A 12,892-nucleotide genomic window follows, 5' to 3' on the forward strand; every position below is an offset into this window, starting at 1 on the left:
GTGTCACACATCCACATCAGCTGGTAATGGGGGGGGGGGGGGGGGGGACGGGGGAACGAGGATGTGTCCAGAGAGAGAGACTGCTCCCTCGGCAGCACCTCCAAACTGCCCCACAATCTTACACAGCAGCGTCAGTCATAGAGCCCAAAGTACAACTCTACCCCCTCCCCTCACACTGACCCAAACCACCCAGCAACTTGAAATGAGCCAAACGGGGATATCTTTCTGTGAAGAATGATTGGGAAGTCTATGGCGAGGTAATGCTGTCCCGGGAGTTCAATCCCCTGCCTTCCCAACCCCAAATCGCTCAAAGGTTACTTTTTTTTTTGTCAGGAGAAAGTTTTGCTGGGATAGAGTTTGAGCCAATCAGATTCGCAGTGGGATCGCCCTGCTCCGCGGATGGCTGTGGTTGCTGCAGTTTGAGCTGCTCTCTCTCTCTCTCTCTCTAATGTAACCAAGTCAGCCATCCGGGGCGAAGGTGAGTGAGTGAGTGAGTGTGCAAGCTCCATCCCCAAGCCATCTGCAAGGCGCCCTCAGCCACCGGCTTAAACTCCCCCAGCCCAGCCCAGCGCAGACAGCCAGCAGCCCGGTGTTGGACACAAACACGTTCTGCCACCCACTATGGATATACCGAAGGCTGCAGCTCTTGTGTGGTGCGCTCTGTGCTGCTGTTGGGATTTTCTTTCTGTCCTGGAAGCTGCTGCGCTGGGATCCCGGCAGGATTCCCCTCCTCGGGATGCTGTTTCCTCGTCCTCCCTGGACAGAAAGCACGAGCGGACCTTCAGGCACCGCCGCGCCGGCCCGGTGGTGCCGCATGAGTACATGCTGTCACTTTACAGGAGCCTGTCGGAGAGGGAGAGGACAGGGCTCAACAGCAGTCTGATCCGTGCCCCAACCCGTGCCAACATGGTCACCAGCTTTGTGGAGCAAGGACATGGTAGGTAATGAGGGGCATTGCCTTCAATAACATTCTGTTTAGCTGGCAATAAATGCGCTTTGAACCGGGCTCCGGCGGGCGGAGGACAAGTTTGTGTTGTTTCCATCCTCATTCTCTCATTCCAGTTTTTAAACAAACCATTGGAGCCTTGGGCTAAATGATATATCTGCAGGTTTCAGTATAGGAAGCCGAGACAGGGTCAGAACTGACTACCCTGAATTCAGACACACTGCAAGCTAAATCGGAGCTGGGATGGGTCTTGAGGAAGAGGCGTTGATGCAACATTACTGTAAGAATTCTGAAAATGTTTCTCGCCCGAAGCGTTTGTGCAGTTAGACTCGCAGAGCGAATGGCTGAACCGATCGTTCGTCCTCATAAGTGCTTGCTAAAAAGAACATGCATTTGGTGGTGCTTTGCGATTGAAGTTTCGAGACTGATATTATTGAATGTGCTCAGAACGCTGGTCCCTCCCGTTTGGCGGCTGTCCGGTCGCTGACCATCCGGCAGGGAGAGTGGAAATAGCGACAGCATCTGGTCACTAAGCGGACCTGAGCCCAGCACAGCTCCCGGGGCAGTCAATGGTGGAGCTATTCTGCACAGTGGATTGCAGTGTGTGTCCATGTCATGTGTGGGTCTATGTGAGGCGGGCAAGCTCTCAGTGAGCTCCCAGAGGTGGGGGGGGGGGGGGGGGGGGGTCTGCGCTGTGCGGGCAAGGCGCTGGGCAGAGAGGGACTCGCAGCTTCGGGCACCCCTGGCAACATTTACATCATCTGAACACAAAAGTGTTTCAGGTTGGAAATTACACCCGTCCCACACAAAGCGCTCAGGTCACCACCGTCCAAAGCCTGTCAACCTCAGGTTGCAACTTGGGTGGGGGGGGGGGGAGCACATGTTGGGGCGCCCACATTAATTTTGAGAAGAATATGATCGTGTATTGAATGACGCCCCTAAAATAAAGCTCTTTAAAACAGAAGATAAAGTTGACATCGGGAAGATGTTGAGATTCTGTTTAAGGAGACAGCGGTTATATTTCACGGTATTGCACCTACTTCCCTTGTATTAAAAACCGATAGAACATTCTGAAAACAAACTCCAGGGGTCCGCCAGGAACTGGGACGGGGGGGGGGGGGGGGGGGGTGGCTGGGGATGTTAGATTTTGGAGTATATTTCAGAACACTGCTGAGACATGTTGTCTGCATTTCGTTTTTACATCGTTTTTGTTTTCGTCTGCCGATCAAAACTGGCCAGGATTAAAAGTCAAATGAGGTTTAACTGGATGCCATCTGGGTTTTATTCATCTCTCTCTGCTGGAACACCGCTGGAACATGCAGCAATGGTCAATTTCACATAGAAATACTCTTTTGCTGCCTTCCTCTGCGGGAACACCTTTTCACGGCTGAAGGGCTCAATGATGGGCCCGTGAGGGAATAAAGCCGCTGTTAGTGTCCAGGGAAGCGGAGAAAGGGCCCTTTCCTCCCGCAGCGCCGTCCGAAACCTCGGCCCCAGCACTCTGCGGAAAATGGCCAGGAAAATGGAATGGGACGCGATCACTCCAGGTACCATGTGGAGTTTGGCGACCAGTCCGTGCGCATCCCTTCGAAAGGACAAATAATCTTTCAGTTAGAGACACGGTCCTTAACCAAAGTTGAGTGAGTGATTGAAAGCAGTTAGAAAGGCAGCTTATATATAATCTATATTTCATTACCATGGTTACAGGACAGTTCTAAATTCTGACACAATTATGTGTCTATCATGCAGGGAAAACTTTTCTCAGAAAGGGAACGTCAATAAAGTAGGCAGAGCCAAGGATTTTTACTTGGCAGGAACTTCGGCTTGTACTAATCATCCGCTCGTGCCTTTGAGAGGCGGAAGCATTACCACATTTACCGCCTTCTCCGCTAAAGTCTTCACCCAGCAAAACATCTCATTGAAGACCTAACGTGCTGTGAAGAGTAACCACACACACACACACACACTCTCTAATGTTCTGAGGGAGATAGTCTAATGTTTCAATGTAATGTTGCCCAGGAATGTGGCAACGGTTAAATTAGTTCTTGGGCATGAAGTAGGAACGATTCGCGGGTAATTTGAAGGCTGGCCGGTTTGATACTGTGGTTTGAATAAATCGCTTTGTTTTTGCAGCAAGGCCAATGTTGGTCATGGATCAAGTCGAGAGGATGTAGAAACTGTATAAGTCACTCCGAGAAATCAAAGGTGGTGGTGGGGGGGGGGGGGGGGGGGGGGTGCTTGCGATATGGATAAAAAAATACACGTGGCTTGTTCAGACAGGAAGCTCTCAACTGAGTGTTTATTGGCGTATGGGTTTTGAGGGTTGTTGACATTTGACTTCAAAATCAGGTTTGTGACAACGAGTTTCTAAACCAGTGGCCGTTACTACAATGTCGCAACGCCAATGGTACAACATTTCCTAAAATGTTTGAACATGTCAAATAAAAGGATGATTTGTTTCATTAGAAGGGGGTATTTTTGGCAAAACGTTGTCCTAATGTTCAGTAGTTTGGCGCCCAATGGGCCAGTCCATTCGAGCATCTGACAGTTGCGATGGGAATGGAAATAGCGGGGAACCTGCTCCTGTTCTGAAAGTCGGCTGTAAATCAAATTTCGGTTTCTACGTGCCTGAGTCTGTATCCTATATACTTTGTAAGTCTCCATATAACGTTTCGATAGATGTTAGATCTCCAGACATTTGCTACCGTTGACCCGCTAATAATTCTTTTAGTTTTCGTACCCAAGGCACAAAGGCATCAAACAAAAGGAATTCACGCCAAATGTTATTGTTATTTCTCATTTTTATTCCATTCTGTTTAGTCAGGGGCTCTATGTCTAGGTTTGTGTTTTTCCCATCCACTTGACTTTGCGAATTAAACCAAATTCTCCCATATAGCTCACACCATTGGCTATCCTTCACTCACCTTGTAGGCCCGTATCGAAAATATACTAAAAACATTAGAAATGGATGTTATCCTTTTCTTATGGTGCTTTCACCAGCTCACGATGTCCCAAAGTGCTTCACAGACAATTAGGTAGATATTGAAAGTGTGTCTGTTATAATGTTGGAATGAATCCAAACAGCGTAATTATAGCTAGCTAACAAATATAGCCTGGGTGACGTGTTTTCAGTGGAAGCAGCCGATGAACAATATCCACACACGAGAGTTGTCTCAAAGTTCAGTGCAGTAATCTCAGTGAGAGTGACACTACAAGGTCTGTACTCCTGACAAATGCTGAGATCTTCTCGAGACAACTTGGTTATACTTAGGTTCCCTTAAAGTGATCCGTATTTTTTAAGCCTGCCGAAGTATTTTCCAAATAGACGTTATATCGGGACATTGATTAATGCACACATCAATGAACTAATCTAGAAATTGGGCAGCACTGTGGCGCAGTGGGTTAGCCCTGCAGCCTCACAGCGCCGAGTTCCCAGGTCCCGACTCTGGGTCACTGTCTGTGTGGAGTTTGCACATTCTCCCCGTGTTTGCGTGGGTTACACCCCCACAACCCAAAATAAGATGTGCAGGCTTGGTGGATTGGCCGTGCTAAATTGCCCCTTAATTGTAAAAAATGAATAGGGTACTCTAAATTAATTTTTTAAAAACTAATCTGGAAATTGATACAGACAATGGATGAAGACCATCCTCTTGGATGAAGACATTCCAGCCGAAAATGTTAACAAATATGTTAAGGGCGCACCGTGAGACACAAATCGCGGCTACTTCAGTAGGGAAAGCAGACCGCGGAACAAGTGCCTCCCATTCACAAACCATCCGTTTCTCACGTCACTTTGCAGAACATACTTTCTGCCCTGAAAAGCTGGCCAGGGTCTGACTCGCCGCCACGATAAGGCTCCGAGCACTGTACGGCTGCATGGGGTTAAGTGGCTGTAATCATCCACCCCAAGCACGGACAGTTTATTTACGATATTTATTTTATACCTGGCCCTGTGTAATATGTGATGACCTCGCTGACAAATATAATTCACACTAAGGACAATTTGGCATCCGACGAATTTGGCAAGAGACACACTTGGTAAGAACAAAATGCACCGTGAATATGCTGTGTGTATTTTTTATATTGGATTGCTAGTGGCATTAGATAATCGATTAGGCGTCCCATACACGTTAAATCCGCAGAGAGATAAAGGGTAAAGTAAAAGGGACTTAGTCCGCACACCGGGCGTGTGTGTGCAGCATTAAATCCAGATTAAACCGCGGGTCCCTCTGACATTGGAACGACTTCAGTTTACATTGATGGTGTAAGGCCCGCCGGCACATTAGAAAGCCATTTGATTGATTATAAAGTTATTCGTGAAAGTAACCCAGCCCACGTCACACACACGGCCGCCCCATGTTTGCGTTCGTATTTCATATTTACAGCCTTGGATTCAAATCCTTAAGAGCTCATTCTTCAGTATCATTACTCCGAGTTCAGCTTCAACAGGGCAGATCGCTATCCTGGAGCTAGTTTCCAAGCTATTGAGGACAACTCTGCGGGATAGCCGCCGACTACCTCTTTAGCAATGCAGTTATCATTCTGATCCAGATTAATGCAACAAAGAGGTGTACCAGTTCGGACGGTTCAATAACTACAAGAATTGTATTGGGCCAATGCGTTATTCAAACAAAATATGGCTTAACTAGAGATGCAGCAAACTCTTGAATACAGTGCCTTTTCCCTGCATTATTACACCAATTCACTTTCAATCCCTAGTCAAGCATGGCTGAGATGAATTTACGAGAGGGATATCAGACTGTGAGAAATCGATACCGGTGGGGGCCTGGCCCGATCATTGATTTGTTTAAAAGTATGTTTTTTTTCCCGTAATGTATTATTCTCACTTCACACGAATGGCTGATAGCAGCGTGCAAAGGTACACGGGTAACCTTATCCGCTTTGTATCTTAGTCAATTATCAGAAAAATGTTTCGAATGCAGTTCACTAGAAGGCAAGTTGGTTATGGTGAAATTAGCATTTCAGCCGACTGTTTAGTGGCGATGGATGTCCCATTGGCTAGCACTACTTTCCACCTCTTTCCAACAGCAATGGTTGTGCCCTGGACCCAAGCTATATCAAAGGTTTTCCCTTCCAGCTGCCATGCAGTTCAGTGAGCGAGTGTGAATGGAATCAAGGCTTTATTTTAGATTGAGGGGCGTCGGTCATTTTCCTTCAATAAATCGGGGGTTTACTAAACAGTAATTCCCCAGGACCGGAACAAGAGCAAATTAGCGGCAGAGTGTGGTACCGCCTGGATACATTGTGCCGAATACATACATAGTTCTTGTTTCCTCGCCTTTTGTTTTTGACATCGCTGAAATCCTCTTTCACTGACGAAATGTGTTTTGTTTTTGGATGCGAAACTATCCGCAACGTCGGAAAGAAAGCGCCTTCCCAAATCCACGGAAACGCTGCAGATGCTGCCAAAGGCCTCAAGTGCTCGATGCACCATCACTTCAATGGAATTGGAACGAAAAGTGCTGGGAATCTGAAATGTATAAAAACAAACATGCTGCAGGGAAACTCCACAGCACATCATTCAGCGCCTGGAAAGGGAACATCTGGGGTTTACCGGCCCCTTATCTCCTCAAACGTCTCCCCCCCCCCCCCCTTCCCTCAGACGCTGACGATTGGGAGGTGCTTTCACGACATTTTCTGTTTTTGCTGCAGTTTGCCCGAGTGAAAAGTGAGACTTTAATAATGAGCGGATAATCCACTGGAACTCGCGAGACTGTTAGAAACATGCATCGCAAATGTTTCTAATATTACAAGAGTTTGAAAGTGGACACTTCCTCCCGCAGTCTTTATTACCCAAAAAGAATGTGTGCTCCTAACCGCATTCTTTCATCTTGGACGAAAAAGGATGTTCCAACATTAGGGAGAAAGCAGGCATTTCCTCCCGTACTCTCCAGTGTTAGGAGGAAGCGCCACTTCTGCCTGCACTTTCTAATGTGGGAACAAATGAGATAATCTGGCACCGTATTTCAACACAGAAAATAGACACTACTGCGCTTCTAACCCCAACACTGGAAAAAAACAACCAAGCCTGTGAATAGATTTAGGCTCCCATGTCGCTGAGCACAGAGCTATCCATCGAGGCCCCTGTGAAAGTGGAACTCCAGTCTGCTTTGCTGGGCTGGGCTGAGGTACTGCCAATAATGTCACTCCAGAATCGGAATTTATTAGAATATTCAAGTCCCACATTGCACGGTAGCATGGTGGTTAGCATAAATGCTTCACAGCTCCAGGGTCCCAGGTTCGGTTCCCAGCTGGGTCACTGTCTGTGCGGAGTCTGCACGTCCTCCCCGTGTGTGCGTGGGTTTCCTCCGGGTGCTCCGGTTTCCTCCCACAGTCCAAAGATGTGCGGGTTAGGTGGATTGGCCATGCTAAAATTGCCCGTAGTGTCCTTAATAAGTAAGGTTGGGTGGGGGGTTGTTGGGTATAGGGTGGGTTTGAGTAGGGTGATCATTGCCCGGCACAACATCGAGGGCCGTACTGTACTGTTCTATGATCTATGATATGTGCAATTGAGCATTCAGTGAGAAGCGAAAAATAAGCGAGGCAGGGCTCACAAACGTCCGTTGGAGAATGCGGATGAGTTTCCACTCTCAACTCTGGAGTAGTTGTAACCGAGTCTAACCTGCTGTGAATTTGTGAGATCACGGCAGACAGCAGATTGACAGCTACTGGCGGTGAAGCCGGTCAAACCAAGTCTCCTGGCTTCTGAACGCTGGTAAACATGGTAAACGCCGTGCAATGGAACGGGAAAATCTTTAGCCAGGGATTGGCTCTTCCTCCTGGCCCTTCCTCACGTCCCTTTGGCAACACCATTTTTTTTAGCCGACCCCTATTGGATCCATTCAAATGTTCACGGTGATGCTCTGCGGTCGTTTAATAACACCACCCGATTCCTGTACGCCAAGATGCAGCAATTGTTGTTTCGCTTGAATGCATACCACGTTTGTGTGGGCAGCTCATTTTACTGGGTTCACAAATACTACAACTTTGTAGACCACGAGGCTCCTCAGCCTGAGATTAGAAACAGATTGAAAGAAAAACAGCATAATCAGTAAAGTGCAATATTGGGCAGGGTAATTAATTCATTTGGAAGTTAATGGAAATACTCATTTTAAAACGTTTCTTGTGCAGTAACAGTGTGCACTGAAGGACGCGCGGATAAATTTAGTTACTTCTTTCTCCGATTTCCTCAAGCAACCAGTGTACAGCTCAATAACACAGATCCTTCCCTTTAAGAAACATAGGTCTTAGCCCCAGCATGAATTTTAGAATATATTTTCTTTACCTGTGTGCACCTCAGATTTTGTCATTATTTAGGAAATATTACTTAATTAAACATAAAGCTCATTAAAGTGAGTACATATCGGTGATTAGCTGAATTATTGAGACCGAAAATAAACCACCAGCTTATGCTCCGAGTGAGCTGATAACAACCTTACAATTGGCTCCGGCGAGCTTGTGTTAGGGAGGGAAATTGAAGGTAGGACCCACCCCTTTCACTCCAGTGATCCATACTGGATGTTGTACCTGTGTGGAAATTGGACAAGGACAGGTCAGGTCAGGTCAGGGCAACCCCCCCCCCCCCCCCTGCCCAATAGTCCATCAAAACTCACGGCCATGGCTCATACACCAATAGTAGCCAATCGTGAGAGGTTATGATGAGTGACCCAGGACATAGTAAATGTCTTCAGAAGAAGAGGATAAAGTAGAAACTTCGCAAGGCAATGTACGTGTGTTAGCAGTAATGCGACACTAGTCTGTTGTAATAACAAAATGTTTAATGTTGAGTGCGCAGATTTACAACTATGGCCACTCATGCTGTCTATTGCCAATATATTGGTGCACTGGCATGTTAGATAGACAATACCACTTTTAAAATATTCCTTCATGTGATGAGGGTGATACTGGCAATTCTGTGTCTATTGCCCATCCCGCGTAGCTTTGAGGAGATGGTTCTCTTTGACCCTCTACAGTTGAAATGTTGGTGGAACTCCCAATAGTTGTTACGTAATTGATTCCAGGATATTAACGTGGAGAAATGGCAAAATCTGTCGACCTAGCATGTGACCTAAAGGTAATTATTCCCTGGGGGTAAAGCTATTTTTGTTCTTGTCCTTCTCAATGGCGGAGATGGCAGACGAGGGAGCTGCCCTGGATGGTTTCAAGATTCTTGTGTTGTTTTGCTAGCACACAGGCAGGCGACAGATAATGGTACCAAACCCGCCTGACTCTTGCCTTGTTGTTGTCGCCGGAATGTTAGTTTGCTAGTCCATGACGTTTTGGGGTTTATAAGGGGGAATGCGGCGATGCCACTGATGGTCAGAGCAGGCACTGTCAATCTCTGTGTTCTTTATATTGTTTATCTGCAAGCACATTTCTCCTGTGCAGCAGCTAAAATGTCAATGTTTAAGAATACTGTTGGCCTTTTTCGAAGCTTTACCTTAACTCTGGTAGGTTTACGAAGCAGATTTGACATCTCGTACATTTGTCGCTACGATCAGATCAGCTCCGATTGTGGCGTTGTGTGAAATGGAAGCTGCTTAGGGACGCAATCACACCTTTTGTTTTATATTGCCACACCCGAGTGGGATGCGTGAAAGACGCTAAGACTAGGAGCACCGCATGAAATAAAGGTTCTCCCATTTAATACGGAAATGAGGAGATTGTTGTATCTCTGAGAGAACCTGGAGTCTCTGAAACTCTCCCACAGAGAACGAGGGAGGCGGATTAATTGGATGTTGTCAAATCCCAGTTCGGTAGATTTGTGACTAACAAGGATATCGGGGGGGGGGGGGGGGGGGGGGGGGGTAGCTGAGATGTGGAGATGCGACCCGACAGGATCTTAAATTATGGATCAAGATCGAGGGGTCGAAAGGCCTACTTTTAATTCGTATGTACCAATGTCTAAGAATTATAGATACATTCACACAGAGGTGTTGAATCCTTCAAACAGGTGTCAAGGGTAGAAACCGCACCAAACTGCAGCCTCGTTAATTTGGGGTGTCTCCAACTTAAATGTCTAGTAAAATAGCCAAGATGAATATGCAGTAGGTAGGCTAACATTTGAAAAGAGAAACGGCAGGTTAACGGTGGAGCAGACCCCGGGCTCAAATACAGTTATAAAAAGCGACCAATTAGATGGGTCCCTGTGTTATTTATTTCCCTCAGCAATAAATAGCGACCATTTAAAAAATAATCGTTTCCACACAGCCATTAGAGGTGTGTAGAATGATCTGTGCTTCGGACGTTTATCATTTACGACCGACTTTATTACAGTTAGTTCTGTCTTGGTTTTATCTCTGTTCATTTTCCTTCCTTCACCTTTTCCTCAATTGTTTCATTCACCAGGTTTGCTCAGTTCCATCTCTCCCTGTTCTTTTTCAGACGGAACCTCCGTTGGGAAGCGACAGAGATACCTATTCGATGTCTCCAAGCTGCCAACCAGCGAGGAGCTTGTGGGAGGCGAGTTGAGGATTTTCAGACATTTCGCAGACGACCTGCAAGCGGCGCTGTCGGGGGGCGGCAGTCTGTATCGGACTCGATTATATTCCTGCCAGGGACTGGGAGATTACCCCCCAAAACGAGTGGATTCGCGGACAGTCGATATCCTGGACGCCGACTCATCTCACTGGCAAGTGTTCGACGTGTGGGATTTACTGAAAAGCCATATCACTGCAACCTTACTGTGTTTGGATCTGGAAGTTATTTCCGATTACTCCCAGGAGGCTTTCGATCCCAGGCTTCTGGGATTTAACCGCTCCGATCAGCCCGAGGAAAAAGCCCTTCTGGTGGTGTTCAGCAACACGAGGAAAAGGGAAAACCTCTTCCGGGAGATCAGAGATAAAATCAAATCGCTGGGTGGATGGGATTCGCTACAAACCAGTAATGAACCCAATGTCAAGCGCCGAAGGAAAAGGAGAACTGCTTTCTCAAGCAGGCCCAGCAGAGGCAGCGGCAAAAAGGGCAGGTCGAGATGCAGCCGGAAGCCCCTTCATGTTAACTTCAAGGAGCTGGGCTGGGACGACTGGATTATTGCGCCTTTAGATTACGAGGCGTACCATTGTGAAGGGATCTGCGATTTCCCACTCAGATCCCACCTTGAACCCACTAACCACGCCATCATACAAACGTTGATGAACTCCATGGACCCGGAGTCCACACCCCCCAGCTGCTGTGTCCCATCCAAACTCAGCCCCATTAGCATTTTGTACATAGACTCGGGCAACAATGTGGTTTATAAACAGTACGAAGACATGGTGGTGGAATCGTGTGGCTGCAGGTAGCACCTTGCCATTGGTCCATTGAGGGTCTAAGGCGGGCTCCCCGAAGCTGATTTGCCACGAAGCTAAGTCCTGCAGCGGGTTGCTAAATGCTGACAAAGGCGCCAAATGCCCTAAAGTGCTGGCTGGCAGGCTCGCCTTTGCTCCAAGGGAATGGCCACTTGCTGAGTTTGAGAGAGCCTGCACTAATACAGCGAAAGATAACGGTCTTATGTCTCAACATTTTGTAATTTGGATTATGAACCACGTACAGACACACACACATATATATTGAATTTGAAATTAGACGAAAGACTGATCTCAATGTGCCACTTCATGCTTACAGATTGATTTTTAAAATACTCCAGGGACGGGTGATGACAGGTTGGGAAGTTCACTTAAACGTAAAATCCACTCCATCTGCTATTTTTGTAACGTGATTTAGCGCCCACATTCAGCCATTATTTGAAATGTAATGACTAAATTGCCCCGGCGGGGGCTTCCCTGTAGCGGCGGAGGAGCGGCAGTGCAGGTCTGCTTTTGATCATTATTAACATGTGCTAACAAACATGAGTCAGCTGCAAGCGGAAGGCCTACACTGCAATCACTGGAGAGGAAAACGAGCCTGTCCTTGCGAAACTCACAGATTTCCATCTCACAAATGAACCTTTCCAGGACTGAAACTCAAACGTATTTCAATATTATACCTCCCACCGCACAGTGCCCATGAACCTGGGGGGGGGGGGGGGGGGAGTCGCCTGTTTAAAGAGCTCGGAAATTGATGGAACTGTACCACTCCACAGAAAGGAAAACAAATCCAGTGATTTGTTTTTGTTTTAGGTGGAAAATTACTCCGTTACAATTGTAAATCCGCTAAACCAGTCCCCGACATTGTACAATCCTGATTAGGGCTTTCAAATGTCGATTTCACAGCACCTGGATTGAATTCAAATGGCCCCCAGAGTAAACTAAGTGTTAATGGACACTTCCAGCATCTCAGCAGTAGCACTTCAATGTAGCTCAACCTCGAATAAAAAGAAACACAAAAACTACTGGAAACGTCAATCTTATCCCCACTTATATACTTTTCTTTCTAAAAATTTCGTTCACTCTTATTTCACTGAACATTCAGAGTATTGATCATATGACACGGACATGAAATCGCCTTAATCCCAAAGGGCGGCTGTCGCTTCCCTTACATTCGACTGGAGCGAATTTCCAATCGAGATCATTTGCAGTCACTTTAAAAAAACGTCAGGAAACTAATAGGCGGTCTGTTTGATTTTGACCTCCCTTCCAATAAATGCAAGTATGTTGTTGGAGAATTTAGATCGGCATCGTCTCTCGAGGAGTTGCAAAACTTTCCTACCCAGTGGCATATTTGTGAAGTGCTGTCACTTAATGTGGACAAAAGTGGCAGCCATTCAGGCCAAGCCACCAGGAGCAGCAATGAGGTTAACGACTGGTGTTCCTGTTTCTGGCTGTGTCGATTGAGGCGGGTACTGTTGCCCAGCAAACTGGACCAGATATTGCTTTACTAAGAATGAAATGTGTAGCGCCGATATAAAAAGACAAAATAATCCAAAAAGTGCTGCTTCAAACTCACGTTGGAGCTCTGCATCTGCAGCACAGGTAAGAGAAATGGGTAGCTCAAAGATGGCCACGT

At 46.8% G+C, this 12,892-nt stretch overlaps 1 protein-coding gene across 1 annotated transcript; it reads left to right on the forward strand.

Moving 5' to 3' along the window:
- The first annotated feature begins 570 nt into the window (after positions 1-570).
- Positions 571-11,672, forward strand: LOC119966834 (growth/differentiation factor 6-A-like). Its single transcript, XM_038798806.1, has 2 exons — positions 571-937; positions 10,352-11,672. Exons 1-2 carry the CDS (start codon positions 622-624, stop codon positions 11,248-11,250), a joined length of 1,215 nt encoding a protein of 404 aa, XP_038654734.1. The 5' UTR covers positions 571-621; the 3' UTR covers positions 11,251-11,672.
- The last annotated feature ends 1,220 nt before the right edge of the window (positions 11,673-12,892 follow it).

The sequence above is a fragment of the Scyliorhinus canicula genome, chromosome 6, assembly GCF_902713615.1.
Source record: "Scyliorhinus canicula chromosome 6, sScyCan1.1, whole genome shotgun sequence".
Taxonomy (NCBI): domain Eukaryota; kingdom Metazoa; phylum Chordata; class Chondrichthyes; order Carcharhiniformes; family Scyliorhinidae; genus Scyliorhinus; species Scyliorhinus canicula.